This window comes from Salvia splendens, chromosome 10, assembly GCF_004379255.2.
Source record: "Salvia splendens isolate huo1 chromosome 10, SspV2, whole genome shotgun sequence".
NCBI classification, from domain to species: domain Eukaryota; kingdom Viridiplantae; phylum Streptophyta; class Magnoliopsida; order Lamiales; family Lamiaceae; genus Salvia; species Salvia splendens.
In genome coordinates this window covers 13417068-13440227 of record NC_056041.1, presented here as the reverse complement: position 1 = coordinate 13440227, position 23160 = coordinate 13417068, and the positions used below count along the sequence as shown (strand labels likewise).

Here is a 23160-nt window from a genome sequence, read left to right as displayed (position 1 = left end):
CTTCATTTTTATGTGTTGTTTAATACAACTAGTTTTATAGTATGTGATTTTTAAAAATAGATATATAATGATAGTGTTAAATACTCCTAAGGTAATGTACGACCATCACGATATTTCACCACTTTGCATTATTCATTGCATTACTCCACCACTCCACCTTATAACTAACTATCTATCTCGTCACATAATTTTGCTAAATCATTATTATTACTCGTCTTTAATTTAAAATTATTTTTACATTATTATGTATATTTATATATCTATCGTAATCAAGTTCATACACAAATAATCATAAATTTAAGAATTTCATTAAAAAAATGAAATAATTAAAAGTAAACAACTATGAGAGTGTCAATATCTTCACAAACTTGGATGGGAATGTCCGCTTCTTAAATGGAGTTCACAGTTTGATGTTGTTGAGATTGTGAGGAGATGAGGAGCTATTGCAACCTTCACGTACAGTCCCATTAGCCGCTATTCATATGTGCTCAAGACAGAGTAATATTTTCATTTTGATAAATATATCAAATAGATTGTGCCGAATGGAGTGTATAGTTTGAAATGAAAAACAAACAACGAACATCGAGCTAACTATGATCGACTCGTACCAAAAGTCAATGTACAATCGTCAAATCTTAGCTCGAGTCATATCATCAAAGATTGCTAATTATATATTATACATATGTATAAAGTTGATGTTTTGAACACCAAGCCTGGACAAACATCTTTATCGATAGTTTGGTAATATTTCCTACTATTATTTGCTTTTTTCGGGAGAACATGGCATTCTGTCATTTTATTCTTATCTTCTCGTTATCCATAATTGGATTGATTGTGGTCCGATTTCATATGTACTTGATCGGATCTTCTTTATTTTTCCAGTAAAAATACACACTAGTCTTTAAGTTAATGATTTAATATCAAGCATGCAGGATTCCCTATTCATTTCTTCGATAAATATAAGTTTTTCACAAAAACTACAAAAAATATTATAGTACTAGTGCAATTATTAGTTTGAATTTATGATATTGATGTTGCTTCTTTCTTTACAAAATAATCCAAAATGTTCAGTGTTGTGCTAGATAATTGATCTACGTACTTTGCCTCTACAATGAATTTAGCTACTACTCTTATTTTAGTTTCTCTGTATAGTCTACTTTTTTATTCATCAAATTTCTCATATCTTAGGAATTGTCAATATAGTGACTGCCAGTGCCAGATATGAAAAGTAGTAGTAACAAACATCAAATTCATGATTGGAATTTTATATTTAATTTGAGTTGTGTAGTTGATTAATTACTACAATTTTGGATTGATGTCGTAGAAATTAGAATAATGGAAAATGTGCCTGCAAGTGGAACATGTTTATTGAATTTTTAAGACTACACAGGTGAAATTATTTTTATATTATTATTTAAAGATAATTTGGAGACTAAGAGAAGTGGCGGTCAGTTTATTATATACAATGCAGTTCCAAAAATTTTGAGCTTATTAGTGTTATTTTAGGCCCCATTTGTTCTTGCTTACTAGCTAAGAAATTGCCACTTGGCATTCGCTTTCCTTCGCCCCCACCAATTATAATGCTTGAATTATTTGCGTAGGTGGCAATAAAAGATGAAGGAAATTATTTTCAAGAATGGCCCTCCAAAAAGCTTTGAAATTTTGGTATTTAGCACTACTCTTTTACAATTTTGGGACCTTCAAAATTCCCTTTTTAAGTAAAGTACAACATCCAAACATCTTTCTGAATTCAACCACAAACATTAGACCCATCACCTATCTAGTTAAGACAGAAACCAATTCATTAACTTGAGGAAAACAACATAAATTTGATAATAATAGTTGAAAACAATTCTCAACCACATGTTTGATCCAAGAATATTGTTCAAGTACTCTATTGATATATCAATTCACCATCCTCATTCACCAAAAGTGTGCATAATTGCCACCACTTGATTAAAGAAGGTATATGCAAATTGTGTTGGAATTAGATCAATACTATCACCTAGCATTATATTCATCAAAACTGGTTTAAAACTTCAAATATATAGACAATGATTTGTGGAATTAGATTAATACTATCACCTAGCATTATATTCATCAAAACTGGTTTAAAACTTCAAATATATAGACAATGATTTGTTGGAAAATATTGAGATACAATCTTGTCGGGCGAAAATTACACGGTAAAAACAAAGAGAAAATTACACGGAAACAACTGAAAAAATTACACGGAAAAACTTGTGGATAGCGGTAAGCCGAGTCGAGGAGTCCTCTTTCCGCAAGACGAGATACGCTCCGGTAGTGCTCCGACGAACGGGAGTAAGGCGGGGACAGAGCTTCGACCGGAAAATTATGCAGAGAGGGAGAGGGCGTGTATGCAAGAATGTTTGAGTTTGTTGTGTGTTGAATGCAATGGATGCATGCCATTTATAGGCCAAGTCCACCGCAGGGGTTGCTGGAGTCAACAGACATAATGTCTATGGCTGGGGAAAAATATCGAAAAAATGATTATCGCTCGTATCGTATTGAAAAATATCGAAAAATTATCGAATTTGCGATATATCGTAAAAAACTTACGATATGATACCGTATCGTAAGTTTTCGATACGATAACGATATGGATTTCCTTATATTGCGATATATCGTTTTATATCGAATATACGATATATATCGATATTTTCGATATATCGTTTTATATCGAATATACGATATATATCGTATATATCGAAACATATTGAAATTCAATACATATTAAAATTTAAAATTATAAATATGTATAAATCTATTTAATTGTACTTGGTTGTGTTGTATTTTGATTATGGTGACAAGAACACTATTAATTTTATTGTGTTGAAGTTTTATTAATTTTTGTGTGGATTTTAAGTTTTGAAATTATAATTTTCGATATACAGGTATTCGATACGATATCAATATTGATATTATCCATATCGAAATTTGATATATCGAAACTTTCGATACGATAACGATATGAAATTCTTTCATATCGATATTTTCAATACGATATACGATACAACATTTTTGATACGATATCTCGTATCGACCCACCCCTTCATCAAGGTCATTGACCGTAACCGCCGGGGGTTACTGACTGGTGCATAGCCGTCGGGAGCTGAAGAGACACGATGCATCTGGACACACTACACGACGGGATACACCATGGACCGTCGGGGTCCATCGGGGACCTTTTGTCTCCCTTTATGGGTCGGGGTCCAGCGGGGATAGCGTGGAGTTTGAGGTGGTCTAAAAAGAACAAGCGGGGCTTGAACCACGCTCAACGACCAGCTCCAAAGAACAGCCTAAAGACCACCCACAGACCAATTGCCAAGATCACAAGGCACAAGGCGCCCGGGGCCCGGTGCACGGGTCATGCGCGCGTATGGGCTTTGTCACCCATCTTATTCCACGATAATTATTACACATAATAATTCATCTTATTAAATACTTTATAAAAGAAGTTTATCATCCTCCATGTGGAATAATTAACACTTAGTTAATTAATCCCTTAGCTTTTCTCATAGCTCACTTCTAGTTTTATTGTGACTAACTTTAATATATTATTTCTCACTCACCGGAAATCGGATTTGAGAAAATGAATATGCTACGGTCATCTACTCGGAACGTAGATCGACGCTATTGCATTTAATTTCTCAAGCATTGCTTCTCATTCACGGCTTCAACACTTTCCCTTTGTATTCGGCCCACATTCTTCACGTTCCTTTGAAGTGTCCGCTCTCTAGCACAACTGCTTGATGGAGTCTTCGCTCTCGTCCATCCTCGATGCCTGTCCTCTCGCGCTTGTTCAATGTACCAACGTTAGAATCAGTCATCACAATTTCATTCACTTAACTTAACTACAAGGTCAATCTAAGTAATAGTAGTAGTAATATTTTTGGATTGGTTTAATCACAAATAAGAATCTAAAAGCAGTGGATCACAGTGAACTTATGATTTTGTCGGACATACAAAATGTGAGTTCTATTGGATCTAATTAAAATGTGTCCCACCTTAAACCTTAAATTACAGTCTATGTCCCATCTTTCTTTTTGGAGTACTACAAATATATCATGAACATACGTATATTTAAAAATGTGTTAATAGATTGAAACACCCTAATTATAATTTGGGTTGCCACATTAAGGATATTATAAACCTTTTCATATTATTCTCAAAATTTAAACTCCAATAATAATAATTCTCACTTTATCTCATAAAAATATGTAAACTTTCCATTTTCGTCCGTCCCACAAAAATATGTATATTTCATTTTTGAAAAGTTATAGTTTAATAATATTGGCCCAATATCCACTAACATTACTTCAATTAACATTCTCCTCATCTCTTACTTTACCACATTATTCTTCTTATCTCTCTTACTTTACCAATTTTGTGTTAGTTTTCGTACCATATCCATTGCCCATATTTTTATAAAACAGAGGGAATAATAAATACTCATATTGCAATTTTCCGGTTCATATGCCACAAAAATATGCTCTATCTTAAAATCCCTCCTTTTGTATCACTAAGCCTCATTTGTGATGGACTTGTGACTGAGAAGATTGGATGTTTAAAAACAAGTTGCAACATAAATTACGACAAACTTTTTGATGTCCATCACAAATTGAGTAATGTAGTTTAACAACACTATCGTAAAAAATGGTCATCTATGACCATCAACGTTTGGATTTTGCAACAAAACCACGATGAACTCGCAACTAGTGACAAACGGTATCCTATTACAAAACTTATATAGCGGTCAAGGTTGCTCCCTGCGACACCTTTTACCAACAACAAAACTTTGACCGAATTTTCATTCAAAATTTAATTTTGGATCTTCAAACATAATTTCTGTTTTCATTTTTTATTTCCAAACCTACGTGTATCATGAAATGCTACACGATGTAATAAGATACTAGATCACATTACATTCAATATAACGTGATTCGAATCCAATGCATATTACTCCCAAATAACAATATTTGTACGTATTTGTGAATTGTGAATAACAAAATACATGGATTAATTTAACATGGTGCGATGATGTGTGGAATATTGGGAAAACTTTTTTCTTAATTTGGATTCACGATTGATTGTGAAGTGCAAGCCATGAATTGAAGTAATGGGGCCCATTTAATAGAAGCAAAGTAAGAATAATTTGAGTGTGCCACGGATCTCTGGGCTCCATGGTCTCACTTTCATTTACATTATCCAAGTAATAGTGCCTTAAGTGGGAGACATGCTTTTTTCCAAAGCATTAACCATCAACTCCAAATAATATATAGCTTGTTTTTATTTAGATTTCAATTTTTCAATAAAGAAACTATAAATTAAGACACATTATTGCTCTGTTTATAGTGATGCCCGAATATTGTCTCGTGGATTATTAAATGGTTTTAATTTTTCCGTAATTTAGTAAAAAAAAAAGTCTTTAAGCAATTTATATCGAAGTATGTTTATAAAGAAACAAGTTCATACAATCAAGTATATAAATAATAAAAATATAGTCGACATAGTTCCAATAAATTAACATATTAAATGTTTCTGTTACATACAAACTATAATTAGTAATAAGTATGATTCAACATTTCTCGTAGTGGAAATAAAAGGCAAATAGCTAATAAATAAATAATACTTTCTTTTTCTACCGCCACTTTAGAATTTTTGATGTTATTCCGGCACTAAATAGAAGTTATTCTATTCTCAAACAAAACAATTCCTCCTAATCCAAGACTAAAATCACGCTTTTAAGATCCTAAAGCAACTTTTAATATGCCTCTAAAAGCGCATTAAAGCAGCAGATAAGGATTCAGACATCCTCGTTGGTTTAATTAATTGACTTCGTGTTTCATATAAAAATATTAGTTACGAATAATCTAGAAACTGTTCCTAGTTGGGAGATTCACACGGTGGATCATCTGATTTCTGACTCGGATTCCACTTTTTCTTTTTATTTAATGTTCATTTTATTTTCTGAAATAATAGTGTTGTTAATTACGGAGTATTTTTCAATAAGCATATGCATCTTTTCCTATGTCTCAAAAGTCAAGAATAACTAACTAGTTGTATTGTATTTATTCTGATAATTTGAGGAATGGAATATGGCTGCGTGCATTTGTGCTGAAATAATTGTGCATATGTTTACTTTTATTTGGTTAAATCAGGGTATATCTGTCATTGTCATAATCGTGATATTATACATTTGGTGAAATATTTTGAGAGCGACGTTAATTTTTATTTTATTGTTGTTGTCTACGTGTACGAGGGTTAATGTATTTTTTCAAGGTGTTTCCTTAAATCTACTAGATTTATCTCGGTGGGGAATATATTCCCTTTGATTTTATGCATAAGAGAGTATTATATATTTCGAGTCTTTTTTTGAGATCTTATAGGCATGTCATGTCATACGCTATTAATTTAAAGGAATCATTAAATGAAAACAACGCACAACTATATTACTCCATCTGTCTCACTAAAGATGACCACATTCTTGAGTGACAAAAAGTTTTAGGTGGAATAGTTGTTTGTAATAAAGTAGAGTGAAAAAAGTGATTGAATATTTTAATGAGGAGAGAGAAGAAATATATTAATTCTAAATATAGAAAATGGACATATTGAATGAAACAAACTAAAAAAGAACGGTGGACATCTTGAATGGGACGAAGGGAGAGTACTGTTAATTGATATATTTTAGTAATACTCTTTTAATTAAAACTACTTTCTAGAATACCATTTAGAATAAAAGCTAATCGGTGATTATTTACATGATTAGTAGTATTATTTCAAATTTTACTTTTAGGTAAATTAAACATTCTTGTTGGTATAATTATAATCATATGATTGTTTTTTATTATTTGAAGTTTGACTAAATAATGTTAGTATGTTCAAGGATATATTTAGTAATACAATAGTATATTGTCGTTGGTGATATATTAATGCAAACCATTGGACTTGGAATTATTTTTTGTGCTAAAAAATTGGAAATAAAAATGATTGGAGTAAGAAAAGGCTTACTGATTGGGCTTTGCGAAAAATAAGTCCCAACACTATAAACCCAAGCCCATCACCTGATAAGCGAATACGACGACGTTGAAATGTAAAGCAGATATAAACCCTAACTAGGTCGAGAGTTATTAAGCAGCCTCTCCCCTTCAACCAGCCGCCCTCCACCACCACCGCCGTCGCCGTAGAACTCTCGCATTGCGATGGTGCGCCGCTTCTCCGATTCATTAATACTGGATCTCGCTCAATTTTTAAATCCAATTTCGCTACCCACGCTTGTTATTTTTCTCCGTTTTTTTGCAGGCGCCGAAGAAGGATAAGGCTCCTCCACCATCGTCCAAGCCGGCGAAATCCGGAGGCGGAAAGCAGAAGAAGAAGGTCGCCTTCTGTTGTTTTAGCCTCCGTTTTCCCTTTTGTTTTTCAATTTTTTTTTAATATTTTTATTGAAAATTATTGGCGTGCAGAAGTGGAGCAAGGGTAAGCAAAAGGAGAAGGTGAACAACATGGTGCTGTTCGATAAGGCGACCTACGACAAATTGCTGACTGAGGCACCCAAGTACAAGCTTATCACTCCTTCCGTTCTCTCCGATCGTCTCAGGGTACGTTGATTTGATTTGAATATGATACTGTGCCGATTATTTTCATTTACGGTTTGGTTTCTGAAAATCACGAACTCTTTTTTGTTCTAGCTGGTTAATTGGATATATTGTTGACGAAATTTTGGTTAGCAACTTAGCATAATGTGGATTGTAAATTATAGGTTTATGAATTTGTCCTCTCCATAGTAGTTTCTGTAATTTGCAGATTGCGCTCTATCTGATGTGATGATACATTAATTGTGATGTTGTTCAATAATTTTAATTGTTAAAAATTGGTTATTTATAATGCATTATGCAATCTGGTTGTTTAGGAATCATGATCTACTATTGAACCTACCCAATACATATTTCATTTTAAGTCAGATGAAATTCTCTTGATTTTCAGTTGTATATTGTTGGATGCAGAATATGTATAAGTATAAAGTAATTGAGTAGGAAATTCTAGCACTTTTGAGTCCATCTTTTTTGTTAGTTTTAATATAGTCTACTAGCTGAATTCAATTTCAGTTCTATACTTTGTTTGTGAAATGGAATTCCATGCTGATTTCTGATTCTTGGCTATGAAAGATTACAAATGCTGGTTGTTGAAGCTGAGTTAAATGTTTTGTGATTTGCAGATCAGTGGATCGTTGGCGAGAAAAGCAATCAGGGAATTGATGGCTAGAGGTTTGATCAGAATGGTTTCAGCTCATGCAAGCCAGCAGATATACACCAGGGCCACGAACACCTAAGTATCTTTCCCTCTACTATATAGTACAGGGCTTGAAATGGAATTTTTTAAATTAGAACCATGTTCTGTTGGCTTTAATTTTGCCTCTGTGGAATGTTAAACTCTTGTTTGTCGATTTTGCCAGATTTTATCATCAGTTATCAATTTTGAGCTTGTTTATGCTTTGGATTTTGGCATGGTCTTCCAATTCTTGTTTGAGTTTAACTGTCTCTTTTGTTGTTTAGTTGTATCTCTTCTCTACTTGCTTGGTTATACATTTATGTTACATTTAATTATGATCTTTTAGCATCATGCCATTTTCCCGTATGGTCTTTAATTTATGTGAAAATTTTTGATGGATGAAACCTTATAGAAATGTTGTGAAATTGTGAATCTTGTCTCAATTGTCAGTTGTCGAATAAAGTGACAAAAGAAAATATAACCACATGACTGCATGTATATGTATGATAACAATAAGAGCACCCACAACCGTACTCTTGCCAACGAGCACGGTTGTGGGAGGTCTCACTTTTTCTGCCTGCTCTTAGGCAAGAGCACAACACCCACAGCCGTGCTCTTCCGCAAGGACGAGGACAAGGGTCTCACCATTATATTTAAATAAAAACATTTCATAATATTAAAATTCATTAAAAAAATCAAAATAATATTACAAATAAAATAAAAATTACATAATTAAAATCTTAAAAAATAAAAATTACATAATTATAACTCCTAAAAATAAAAAATTACATAATTAAAGGCTAAAATACTCTCGTGGAAGACTACTCATCCGGCGGCACTACTCACAATTGTTTTTGGAAGCCCAATATCATAGCCTCATGCGATCAAAGTTGCACGGGGTCATAGTTGACCTATCGACCATATTGAGTTGAGCCAAAATCCCCCACAACGAGTTGGTGGGGGGTGGAGGTTGCGCATAGGGAACGGGAGCAGGTTCGGGAGTCGCGGCGCAATGGCGGTTGGCCGTCGCCTTCTTCCTTCCTTGCGGTCGGTGTTGGGAACCGCTCGGGCGGGCGTCGGGGCTACCCAAGTTAGCTCCGGCGAGTTGGCTAGCCACGTCTTCGGAGCCGGCGTCGGATAGGGATGCCGACCTTGACCGTTTGGAGGAGCCGCTAGAGGAGGATGTTACGCCCCCCCTATACTTCGGATGCGACCGCGTCTCCTGCCAAATGTTGAGGTACTTGAACGGCTTGTAGTTCATGGATTGATAGGTCGACAAGGTGGAACTGATGTTGTCGACCTCGCTCTGGCCGCTCCCCGCCGACCGCTCTTCCTGGAGGTAATACCCCTGGAACTTTTGGATTTCTTCGTTGGCTCTATATATGGCGTTGCGTACCATACTCACGTTGCGCTCAATTGTTCTTGCAGGTTGGTTTTCATTGTACCGGCGACAGATGCGCCACTAATAATGATCGCCGGATTGGTTCGTGTCAACCTCCGGATCTTCGGAGATTGACAAGAACGCCTTGAACAATTGCTCCATCTCCGCCGGAGTGTACGGTGTGCGGACACCGCGAGTAGGAGGAGTCGGAGTTTGGGAGGGGCCGCTCGACCTCGCTCTAGGCTCGGGTGTCCGCATGTATTGCTCTTTTGTGGGCATCTTGGTCGTTGATCGGGTAAGGCCGGTAGCCACCCGGAACTCCCGAACTTTGGGTTTGAGGAGGGGCCGAATATTCCGTTTCCGGACTAGGAAACGGTTGTGAACCGAACCATTCGGGGTTCCAGCCGTGGGAGCCCGAGGGTGATCGCCGTGGCCGGACATTGTTATATTGTAGGAGTGGAAGAAAGATTGAGAATGGAGATGATAGAATGTAGATGAGAATGGAAATGAGAGAATGTAGATGAGAATTGTGTAGTGTGGTGTGAATTTTTGGGTGTGAAAGTGGGGGTATTTATAGATGAAAATGTGTATTTTTAGTGGAAAAAAAGAAAAAAAAATTTGAGAGTGGGTAGAAAACGAATATAATTTTTTTGGGAAGTGGGAAAATATATTTTTTTTATTTTTAATCGGTTTTTTTAATTAATAACCGATTTTTTTAAAAAAAATATTCAAATGCAACGGCTATGTCATTGCCCAATCAGCGCCTGCCACGTCACCTGCTCTCTGGCACGGACGTGCTCGATGCATCGAGCAGCGCCGTGCCAGCGGCGCGAGCGCAGCCCGCTGGCACGGCGCAGCGGCGGACAGCATATTCGTGCTCATCGTTGTGCATGCTCTAATACTCCGTATGTGTTAATTATCTATTAGTGAGAAATGAATATTTTTACGATACTGGGCCATCCCATGTGTAGTAGTCAAAGTCGGGTTGCAAATTTGGTTACCGCTGAAACCAACATTTAATTTGGTTAGGTTCTTCATAGCACTATTTGAGCTTTTAATATATCAATAAAAAGTGTTACTTAAAATTAAGTGTTTTCGATGTTGAAATGAAAATTCTCGATATTCAGTTGTGATTATATTTTGTTTTCAAATTACAAACTCTTAAAAAGAGATATATTGTTTTTTGTAAACAAATAAATTAACAATTTGTAATAGGACATCTAAAAAAAGAAGTATCATCACTTGTAATAGGGTTGATGAAATACTACTACTATAGGAGAGAATGAATGACTATTGTCACAATTCTAGTGTTTATTATGACTATATCCGTGTTCTATACTCCAATAACTAATTTATGAAATAATTCTTATTTGCATAATCACGATATAATAAAATTTACAACTTGCCAAAACATCACATGACAAAACTCGAAATTGTATCGTTCTTTTCTCAACCCTAAAAGTTTATGTGTATTAGAGCATCCACATCCGTGCTCTTGAAGAGTACCGATGTGGGCCGGACCCAATTTTATTATTTTTTTACTCTCTGCTATTCCCCAAGAGCACAACACTTATATCCATGCTCTTCCGCAAGAACATGTTTAAGGGTCCCACCATTCTATTATTCAATTTAAATAAAAACATTTCCATAATATTAAAATGCATTAAAAATACCCGGAATACTATTACAAATTAGAAAAAAATTAAAAGTTTCATAATTAAAGTCTTAAAAATTAAAAATTACATAATTTAAATCCTAAAAATTAAAAATTACATAATTAAATTCATAAAATTAAAAAAACTCACTACTTGTGGCCGAATTTCGCCCAAATGGATGATGAATGTGTGTATTTATAGATGATTTTGGATTAATTTTTTTAAAAAATTCAAAAAAAAATTAAAAAAACAGTAATATAACGGCTATATTTTTAGGAATCCGAAAATATATATATTTTTTAATTTTTGGCATTATTTTTTATTTAAAAAAAAAAAGATAAAAAAAAGACCGCCAATAGAAACGCGCCACGTCGCCCTGCTCAGCGGCACAGATGTACTCTATGTATCGAGCAGAGCCGTGCCGTTGACAAGAGCACAGCAGCAAACAGGGGGCGTGTCGTGCCAGCGGCACGGACGCCGTTCTCCACAGCGAGCACCGCTGTGGATGGATGCTCTTACTAGCCTACTACATTTTCTTTGAATACAAAAATGTGATATACAAAAAATAAATCAATAAGTACTAGTAGTAAGATAAAAGTGTGAATTGCAGTTCACTTTCATATTCATTTATGAACAACCCGATCACACCCAAACTCAAAAGTTTTTATTTTATTTTTATTTTTATGAATTCATGGATTAAAAAATTAAAACACTAGTTTACAAACAAATCAGACTAAATCCATAACACAATCAAATTTTACAGAGATTAAACCACGATTAAAATCTTCAACATCAGATCCCATCACGCCGTTTTCGCTTTGGCGAGCGCCTTTTTCCTCTGCTCCAACATGTATCCATAGAGATGAGGACTTCCAGGAACATAGAATCCCAGAACCAACACCGCATTACAGTAATAATCAAACGAGAAATTCCACCTATTCGGCATCCTGATGCTGAATTTGTCCCCTGATTCCTTCAGATACGGCAGCGCGTAGTAGATCAGCCCTACCTCGCTCGTGATTCCGGTAGGGTACAACATCAGAAACGTGCTGTACCTCAGCCAAAGCAGCCACGACGGCGCAGATCCGAACGCCTCCTTCAACCCGAAAAACGAGTACCTAATTATCTCAGTAATCGACCAGCTAATCACCAGCGACGAAACGAAGAAATGCGTCCGGATTTCGGGGAAGCTGTACAGGATTCCCCAGGTCACGTACAGCCGTGAGGCGACCTGCGGCAGAGTAGCGGTGACCGGAGATCTGACGATTCCGGCGAGGCTGTGGAGGATCTCGAGCAGCGCGGCTGACTGCGCGAGGATGAGCGGCTTCTCGACGGCGGCGTAGACCGATTCGTGGCCGGAATTCCAGAGAGTTGAGACGGCGAGGTAGAACACCTGGAGCCAGCCGAAGAAGAGCGTCCAGTTGTAGGCGGTGAGGTAGATTCGCCGCACGGCGGAGAACATTCCGGGCATCGGCGCGGCAGATTCCGAGATCGAGGGTTTTAGATTTGCGAAATTGGGAATTGGTGAATGCGACGAATTTGGAAATGGCTAGATTTAATAGAGGCTTTGTTTTTAATATAAAAATATATATGTTGAAAGGGAGTAATGAAAATAGGTTGGCGGATACAACTACCCATTCCCATTGCTTCCTGTTACTGCAACTATTGATATTGAGAATTATTTTAATCAAATCACTTTCTACATTTTCGTACTTCTTATTTCTTTGCTTGTTTATTGGGATATTGATATTTGAAATTGTGATTTCTAGTATTTTTCATAAGCTTTAAAATTGGTTTTAAAAAATGTTAGGAAGATGTATTCACAAGTAAAATGAGCTCTTCATTAGTATTTAAAAAATCACAATACTGAAATTGTCTACTCGTGTATTTGATTCTGTTTCATAATCAAGAAGTTCGATTGATATAAGTTTTGAAATGCTAATTTTGGATTAATGGTTGAGTAATTTGAATTTGATCATTAGAATTTTGAAATTTTAAAATCACGTATATTTTGAGATTGGAGTTATGGTTTAGTTATTAGTTTGTCACAACCTCATCAAAACTAGCATGTGGCTGCTTACTATATATGATATGTTAGCAATGATTTTGGGTATTTTTCTGTTGTATTATTATTGATATATGAAATATGTAAATGTAGGTATCATTTAATATCCCATCTGCTAAATATGCTCTTGACCTTTAATTGGCCATTAATTGGTTTGGGACATATTTTGTTGAGATTTTTTATGGAGACCATCAATTTATGGGCCCATTTGCTTTTTATGGCCCGTTTATATAGTTGGGCTGTTATCTTTAATTTATCCTAATCTGTTGATAATATTTTTCGGATGTAAATATTGCTTATAGTTAATTTATAAGCTTATTTTAATAATGATTAAAGATAAATGTACAAAAATTGTAATTGTACATTTAGAATCGTTACGAGTTGGAAATTTAAAGAATACAAACTATATAAATGACACTTATAAATAATGACATGCGTAGAAAGAAAATATCGCCATTATAGATTTTTAAAAGTATTTTTTACACAATTCGAGTTTAATCAGCTACAGTGAGATTTTAATTTTATCAAACACTTAGAAAAACATAGAAAATGTAATTTAGGTGCAAAGCTTCTTTTGGTGGGCAATGGTTTCGTTGCCATCGATCAAGTTTTTTTTTTCACTTCATTCAATTTCTATATAATATCATGTTATTACTGTAGTCAACTCATTTTAACTATCAACAATAGTTCAATTATCTTATGGTCATAGTGATTTAAATAAATTTACTGATTGAAGAAGAAATTAATTGGTCATCAAATTTTTTTTTAGTTAATGATGAGGTATTTTCGTAATTTATCATCAGTTCAACATGAAATGGTAAAATCAAATAATCGAACATGAAAATAACCAAGCCGAATATTTTGGATAGACGGGTACTTTACATACTCTTAATTATAGAAATCATGTACAACAATGATAGCTCGAATCTATAGATTTTACAGATTTGTATTTTTTTGTAAGTACATAAAAATATTTTACCTTATACATAAAAATGTAGATGGTTGTAAATATATGTGTAGGAGCATGCCTTATTTCAAAAGTGGCTCACCTGGGTCGTTTGGCCAATCAAAATATTTTACTTATTTGACTAAAAAAATACAGTATCAACCTTGTGTGAGATTTTTAGATGTTGTTTATACACTAAAATGAAATTTTGAGATTTAAGGCACCAAATAAGTTGTATGGACAAATTAGGTATGGCTCTTCAATGCTGTCAAATATATTTAACTAACATCACAAGTCACAACCAATATTTTTCATTTAGGACTTGTAGGTTCTTTTTTTGTGAAAGATACAAATACTACTTTTACAAGTTTAACTAATAAAGTAGTGTCATTGCACTAAAATTACTAGCTTAGAAATTCGTGGTATTCCTTTTATTGAGGAGAGTGAGACAATATTACAAATCTCAATTCCCATCTCACATCTCCAAAGGGAAAAAATGAAAATTTTGAATCATTGCATTATTTATTAGTGGGTTTTCACATACATGTTATGCCAATTTTATTTGCTACGTTATAAGCTTCTTGAAATGACACGAAGTCACCTTATATTTGGTACTATTAATAATTTGTTTCATAGCACATGCACACATCTTACATTCTCATGGAGACATTTATCATTTTATATCATTTTAAGCTAAATAACATGATTTATATTGTAGTGAATGTCTTGAATAATGTATTATTAACTAAACTACGAACTAAAATGATCAATTTTCAGAATTACAAGTGCATTTTTTATTTGTAAAACACAACAATATTATTGTTTATTTTGTAATATTAGCATTATTAATAAATATTTCATTCACCCATTTAAAAACTTGCCACTTATCATTTATAGTACTCCTTAAGAATACATAAGTCAACCTTACCATACCACCACTATTTTAATTCTTAAGTTGATATCTTTACTTCACTTACACACTATTACCCACTAACATGATAAAATCATGCTGCTTATAACTATGATTTTTTTTACCGGTACAAAAACTGCTCATTGTGCAGAAGCCTTCAACCCGACGGGCCGACCCGTAACCTGAACGGGTCAGCCCGAATGGCCCGATTTTAAATTCGGGCTGCGAAATTACAGCCCTAACCCTGTATTTTTAACGGGTTATTCGAGCCGGCCCGCGAGTTCGGGTTATATTGACATCTCTAACTGTATCACAATCTCAAAGCTTTCGACCATCTTAAATTCTTAATACTACATGATTGCAATAATATAAAATATTATTGTAATTGCAATTTGCATATCTCACACTCAAATATTCGGAGTAGTTTGAACATATCGACCTATTAATTGGAGGTACAACATCTGAAAATTAAATTGAACTTGTCACAATACTATAAAAAAGTACTCATATTTCCAATGAATGAAGTAGCGACACCTGTGCGGACAGAATTTTTCATGCTTTAAAATGAACGACAAATTTATTGGGATTTTCTCTTCGATTTGTTTATTAGCAATCTATGTCACTATCGTTATCTCTATGAATTTATCACTTCAGATTAAATCATTAAATACTTAATACTATATAATAAAAATTAAAAATCATTGTATCTTGCAGATCGTTTGCTATAAAATAAGGCCAATATATATTTATAAACTATATTTGTTTGGACAACTGGTAGTTAATTAGTCATTTGTTTTCGGAAGGAATTTTATTCTGCAACAACTAAACATTTATTCTAATGTTTTCTTCATGTGGTCATTTATCCAACAATGGTTAATTACTTCTCTTTTAGTAAGTGATTGTGAAATCTTATTTTTCCAACAATGGTTTCTTTTCCAAACTAATTTAGTATATATTGGAAGGCTTTTAAATGAACAGCATCTACGTTTAACAACCTTTGTTTTCTTCTTATGTTAATACATTTGTTATACATATATATATAGAGAGAGTAGAAGTAGTATAATATGGTGTGATTTATGATTAAATAAAATAGTATTTCCTTAGAGATAACGACTCATCGTTCTTTTATAATGTACGTATTAATAATTCTTCATTCATGTTAAATTGTTAATATTTTCGATATAGAGTAGTCATGCTCTTGTGCAGACATATTCATTACTCTTTTATCAATTAAAGTAAATTATATTTAAAAAATAAATACATGGTCATGTCTCTCTCTCTCTCTCTCTATATATATATATATATATACACACACGATTCAGCTTGAACAAAATATCATTAGTTTGATTAGGAATAAATTGGTTGATGTTAAACAAAGTGAAATGATTTAGTGGACTTGGAAAAATATCTCTATACTAACTAATGAACCATGTGAAATGAGGTGACATTTAATCCCTACTGGTTGCTTGTAGTAATCATTTTTCCAATTGCAATAATCTATCATCGTTAATGTCATTTTCTAGGTGGATAATTCTTAACATGGACTAGGATATTAAATTGTGACTATTTTTAGTACAATCACATCGTTTTATGAATTTTTAGTTATTATTTTATTTGGAAGGCCATTTTCTCCCCTCCATTTTAAGACTATGCTACACTCCATTTGTGACCGCTAATTTAAAGCACACACTAGCATATAATTTTCCATCTTAAATTAAGATTAAAACCATCAAATTTACAAGTTACTTAAAAATCAAAATCTATTCCCCCTTTCCATTATTTATATTTATATTCGATTATTATGTTTCCAAACATCAATTTGATTGAATAAGAAACTAAATACTTATAAATGCTCTAAAATTAATTTGAACCAATATTCTTTATTTGCCACAGTTTGATGTTAATGTAGATTATGTAGTTGATATGAATCATCTGATTAATCAGTCATATGATAATATATTAAATTAATTTACTAAAACGACACACACTAGAAGTCATCTAGTAACTTGAGGTGGTTCGTGTAACATGGGTTTGTCTGATGGCTATAAATTCAATTTCTCTATTTTAAAGATAAATGTTTATTTTTAGTTTCATTTCTATTGTTATTTACGCGGATGTTAATAATCTTTTTTCTTCTATTTATTTCATTCATAAAAATCAATAGATATGAATTAATGAGTCGTATGTGATTCATATGATAGACCCTGTTAAATTCTTGGATATAGGGTATTGTCAATAATACATGATATATGATAAATAGATAATCAAACTTGAAAAACACAATATATTACTAATATAGTAAGGTATGATATCTTAATGTACTGCAAAATTAATTGATATGATATGTAACCAAAATGTTGATATGTTAATTTTCCAGATGGCTTAATGATATTGTACTTGAAGATTATTTTTATTAATACAATATATTTTCTTTCTAAAAAATGATAAACACAATTTACAATAATAAGTATGATGCCCAAATTTCCTAATTTCAACTTTGTTTCGAAACGCATGAATTAGTAAGATATTTTTCTTTTAACTAACTGACTAAAAGCTTGACTGTTCGATTCACATGTGCATTACAAAATAAGAATGGTGTGTGAAAAATAAGTCATAATATATTGGTATTATTAGCATTACACAAAGTAACGCCTAGTTCATTTTTAAGTTATCAAAATTTTGTAGATTAAAATAGGGTTAAATCAAAACAATTCATATTTTAGAAAAAATAGCTTCTTATCAAATTACTAAATTCTTTTTCATATTTTAATAATTTCATATTAATATTTCAACCTTTTATTTTTATGGGATATTATTTAAAACCTATTGTATCATATGATCCAATTCTCTCTTCCTCTCTTTAAAAAGATTAATTTTCTTCAAAATATCACAAACTTATTATGTCGCACATCAACAAAATCCACAAAAAATTGTTCGATTCAATCTCTGACTGTACATCACTTGACATCTTGCATTCACAATCTCAATCAAAAATGACACCAACGATTGTGAAATCGATTTTCATCATCCAATAATCAACTTGTCATATGGCGTAGAAAATGCGTATGTGCCTCACAACTGCTCGACAAAATGCCCCAATGAACCCCGTCCATTTTTCCGATTTCCCAAAATTAATTTACAGCCACTCGTGTAAAATCACCCATAGTTTTACAAAAGGATTTCCCAATTTTTTTTTTATTTTGGATCAAATCACGACACAAAACACCAATTTTGGTTGTAACTGCAGCTGAGAAAGGGACATCTGTTTGGCCCTCTCTTGTCCAAACGCAGAGGGGTCTAGAAACGTGGACGATGGCCAAAAACCCAAAATCTTACACACTGAAATGGCTGCCTATTGATGTGTACACGCACTTGGGCGTGTTTATGTGTGTGGGATAAACAGGATCCTCAACTTGGGAGGCCTGATTTTTTTCCAATTCCACAAATCTCTCTATATATAGAAGTGAAGCTCACATTTAACAGAAATAAATTTGCAAGCTTTCTCGTGAAAAACTCACAGACCAATAAAGCTACCACCTTTCACCTCTCCCACTTGATGCATACACTTCTCATGCATTCTTGTTAGCTATAAATCCATCGCCAGCTTTTGTGATCTTTAAGTTATTGTTTCGATCTCCTTCTTTTTCAAGATTCGTGTTTTAGGAATTTTGTCCTCTATTCAGTCTTCACTTTTTTATAATTCTGGATGATCTACTCGCATGAGATCTCGAGGGTACAGTATTTTAGTTTTTTTTATGATGAAATAGAATACTCACTACATATTTTATTAGTTTGTGTAAACGTTAATTCAAGGCTACCAACTGTTAGACTGCCTTTTCTTGTCTAACAATTTTTAAAATTTTTAAGATATACTATGATCTATACTTTACTTGGTTATTTAGTTTACATTTTCTTCATTTCGTGCTTTACTGTATTGTTACACTTATGCGTAAACATCTGATTTATATTGTTGATTCAGTGATTGTGTGAAAAGAGGGGTGATTGTTGAAATTTGGTTTTGGTGATTGAGAAAAACTGCTATGGATGCTTTCGGTGCTACGTTGAAATCGGCATCCCATTTGGCGAATCCGAGCAAAAGTGTGTTTGGTGGTGAAGAGAATGGGTTTTGGGGAGAGAAGATTACATGGAGTTTCAGTAATCGTGCCGGAGCTTGTAAGATTGGGAAAAAATTGAATCTTGAGAAAAGGGGAAGGAAGATCAAACCTGGGGTGGCTTACTCTGTTCTGACTAGAGAAAACAGCAATGAAACTCTGGTTAGCATTTGCTTCTCTCTTTTCATGTTCACTCGATTTTGAATATGTTTGTTGATTGTTCTGATTGTATTCTATGTCGTGTTGTTATTACTAGAAATATTTAAGTAGTAGAATCTGTGATGAGTTTAGAACACCTGTGCGTGTATGTGATACAATGTCTTGATGGTTGAAACTGATATGGTGCTTCTTGGGGTTTAATCAGACAATACCTGCTCCAAGATTCGAGAGACAGAGAGCGAATCCGAAAAATGTGGCTGCAATCATTCTGGGAGGAGGTGCCGGTGCGCAGCTTTTCCCTCTTACAAGCAGAGCTGCCACTCCAGCTGTAAGAAAAATGTCTCATCTTTAGTGAATCACTCATGATTAATGTTATGTTTTACCAGATGTTAAGTTCTTAGTTTCTTACAGTTTTCTAAATTAGTGTGTGTGTTTATGTGTGTATGAGAGGTGAGTAATTGGACCCTGTTGTTTTGTGCAATCATCAGCACAGTTAAGTATCTGGGACCAGTGTGTTTGATTTGATTTCTTGCATAGAAGTTTATTAATCCTTATATATGTGTCTCGTGGTTAAACATGTTCAGACATAGCTCAAATGCATCTGATTGAAGGAGAGTTTGTGTGAGTGAGCTTGTGAACCAGGGGACTGGAATTATTTGATGAACTTGATCATACCTACTTAGTTTTGCCTTTCATCTCTAAATCCGACAGCTATGATCAAATTTGCTTGATACATATTTTTGTGCTGTTGCACAATATCATGTGCACAGGTTCCAATTGGAGGATGCTATAGGCTGATTGACATCCCAATGAGCAACTGCATCAACAGTGGCATTAACAAGATCTTTGTGCTCACTCAGTTCAATTCTGCTTCTCTAAATCGGCACATTTCTCGAACATATACTGGGAATGGCATTAGCTTTGGGGATGGTTATGTTGAGGTGAACACCTGTATAACTGTGAACTGGTAGTTGAGTACTGGCTTGCGAATTAAACATGTTAATATTTGCACTGGATAATATCTATGGATTACCATGATATATTGTAAAGTGGGAATTACTCGTGAATCTATGGAGTAATACAAGCAACGATAGATCCTAAAAAAGTGCTAATGGGTGGAAGTAGTCTCTGATTACTTTTTAAACCCAACACTCATCTGGAAGATGTATCCTTGTAGGTTTTGGCTGCGACTCAGACGGCAGGGGAAACAGGAAACCGGTGGTTCCAGGGTACAGCAGATGCGGTTAGGCAATTTATATGGCTATTTGAGGCGAGTCTTCATTTTTTATGTAATTTACTCGATACCAACTCATCTAGCCTAGCGTCTCATTCTCAAACTAGAAATCAGACTCTTGATCTCGACCTTTCTACTGGGTTTTGCAGGATGCCAAGGCAAAAGATATTGACAACATCTTGATTCTATCAGGGGATCATATGTACAGGATGGACTACATGGACTTCATTCAGGTATACAATAATTTGGTATTAGCCAGTGTTGCAGCAAACTCTATAGTGCATAAAATTTAACGGATGTTTCTTTAAACAGAACCACATTGATAGAAATGCGGACATCACACTCTCGTGTGCACCAGTTGATGAAAGGTTAGAGTGACTGACTAACTAACCTGCTGTAGTTTATTTAAGTCTTGTCTTCAGACTTTTCTCTCTGTTATTGACAATGTGAATTGTAATCTCGATTTCCTCAGCCGAGCATCATCCCTTGGACTGGTGAAAATTGACAGCAGAGGTCGCGTATCTCAATTTTCTGAGAAGCCTAAAGGCGTGGATAAGATGGCAATGGTATGATGAACTGCACCTCGAACAATCTTACTACGTGAATTCTATATAAGATCACTTGATTTCTTGCAACATTACCATCCGAAATTCTTTTTATATCTTCTAAATTATGTTGTGTTTTGATATGCTGCAGCAAGTAGACACCTCTATCATAGGATTGTCCGCGGAGGAAGCTGTAAGATCTCCGTATATTGCTTCTATGGGAGTATATGCATTCAAGACTGATGTTCTATTGAAGCTTCTCCGGTGGAGATACCCGACTTCAAACGACTTTGGGTCTGAGATCATACCATCTGCAGTAAAGGAACAAACTGTGCAGGTTCATTTCCATCTCTTCACCTTTTGATGATGTTCAAGACAATGGCCAAAAAAAATTCTATTTCTTTGATCTGTATTGATCTCGGAGGTTGTTAATACGACAACATCTTTTTTGTAGGCATATGTATTTAGAGACTACTGGGAAGACATCGGAACAATAAAATCATTTTATGATGCTAATTTGGCTCTTACGGATGAGGTAGCTCTCACCTTCTTCTCTAGTAATAAGTCATTCAAGCTTACTACTGTATGAGGTATCTTGACATTTGCAAGGTTGTTTGCAGTTCCCGAAGTTCGAATTCTACGATCCAAAGACTCCGTTCTACACATCACCCCGTTTTTTGCCACCAACCAAAATCGACAATTGCAAGGTATGACAGTGTGGTGTCGTGATCAAACGCCCTATAGATAAATGTTTCTGATGCTTTTAGTTCAATCCTCTCCAGATCAAAGACGCGATCATATCACACGGGTGCTTCCTGCGTGAATGTGTTGTTGAACACTCTATAGTAGGCGAGCGCTCTCGTCTCGACTCCGGGGTTGAACTCAAGGTGAGCACATCATGGCTTCATTGTTCAAGAATCTCAGTTTGGTATAAGTGACATTTATTTATTTTTTTATTTTTCATTTTTTCAAAATTTAACTTTTTGATAATAGGATACATTTATGATGGGGGCTGATTCTTATCAAACGGAATCAGAGATTGCCTCACTGCTAGCTCAAGGCAAAGTTCCAATGGGGATTGGTAGTAACACCAAAATAAGGTGAAGTGACACAGAGTTTGCAGTTACTTCACATTTACAAAAAAAAGTGAGATTCTAACACAACAGCATACTTCTGTCTTGCAGTAACTGCATAATCGACAAGAACGCTAGAATCGGGAGAGACGTGACCATCAAGAACAAAGATGTAAGTTCGATTCACAGCTAGCTCGCGTATATAAAGTTATAGCATCGGTCATGTCCTGATATCATCTCTGGCATTGTGCAGGGAATCGAAGAAGCTGATAGATCGGAGGAAGGGTTCTATATTCGCTCGGGGATCACTGTAGTAGTCGAGAAAGGAACGATAGCTGATGGCACGGTCATATAGATGTGTTGCTCTTTCAACACTGCGATTTATACACATAACGCTTAATTTCTGTTTCCATATTACAGCTCTTGCTTTTAACTAGTAAATTTATACTATAATAATATTTTATATATGTGGTATTAATATCGAAAAATGAACATATGAACTAGACGACAAACTTTTTTTTTTTTGGTGGTTTCACATTCTAAAAATTTACAAAGTGATGGAGTGACTATACATATTTTGACAATCAAGATTATTCGTATAAAGCCACTAAGAGCATCCTTAATGGGTAAATATTGATAAATATTTAGGCATAAACTATTAAATCTTGATTATAAATGTCTAAATTGTAATTATGAAATCAAACTAGAGCTGAAAATGACTATGCACATGAATGTTTTTTTTTGTAATAATCCTAGACCGCAATAAGATTAATGATCATTAGTACTAAAGT

The 23160-nt window shown here is 34.4% G+C and overlaps 3 protein-coding genes across 3 annotated transcripts; 2 read left to right on the top strand and 1 right to left on the bottom strand.

Annotated features, from left to right (window-relative positions):
* Positions 1-7102: 7102 nt before the first annotated feature.
* LOC121750255 (40S ribosomal protein S25) lies at positions 7103-8508 on the top strand. The gene is made up of 4 exons (XM_042144758.1): positions 7103-7226; positions 7324-7398; positions 7485-7619; positions 8237-8508. Exons 1-4 carry the CDS (start codon positions 7224-7226, stop codon positions 8348-8350), a joined length of 327 nt encoding a protein of 108 aa, XP_042000692.1. The 5' UTR covers positions 7103-7223; the 3' UTR covers positions 8351-8508.
* A 3404-nt stretch (positions 8509-11912) lies between these two features.
* LOC121750470 (very-long-chain (3R)-3-hydroxyacyl-CoA dehydratase PASTICCINO 2A-like) lies at positions 11913-12883 on the bottom strand. The gene has a single exon (XM_042145008.1). It carries the CDS (start codon positions 12794-12796, stop codon positions 12128-12130), a length of 669 nt encoding a protein of 222 aa, XP_042000942.1. The 5' UTR covers positions 12797-12883; the 3' UTR covers positions 11913-12127.
* A 5564-nt stretch (positions 12884-18447) lies between these two features.
* LOC121753337 (glucose-1-phosphate adenylyltransferase large subunit 1-like) lies at positions 18448-22834 on the top strand. Its single transcript, XM_042148601.1, has 15 exons — positions 18448-18979; positions 19226-19520; positions 19723-19845; positions 20288-20458; positions 20695-20787; positions 20901-20984; positions 21064-21119; positions 21224-21317; positions 21448-21633; positions 21751-21831; positions 21917-22003; positions 22079-22183; positions 22290-22396; positions 22481-22541; positions 22623-22834. The coding sequence occupies exons 2-15, from the start codon at positions 19287-19289 to the stop codon at positions 22722-22724; spliced, it is 1584 nt and encodes a 527-aa protein (XP_042004535.1). The 5' UTR covers positions 18448-18979; positions 19226-19286; the 3' UTR covers positions 22725-22834.
* The last annotated feature ends 326 nt before the right edge of the window (positions 22835-23160 follow it).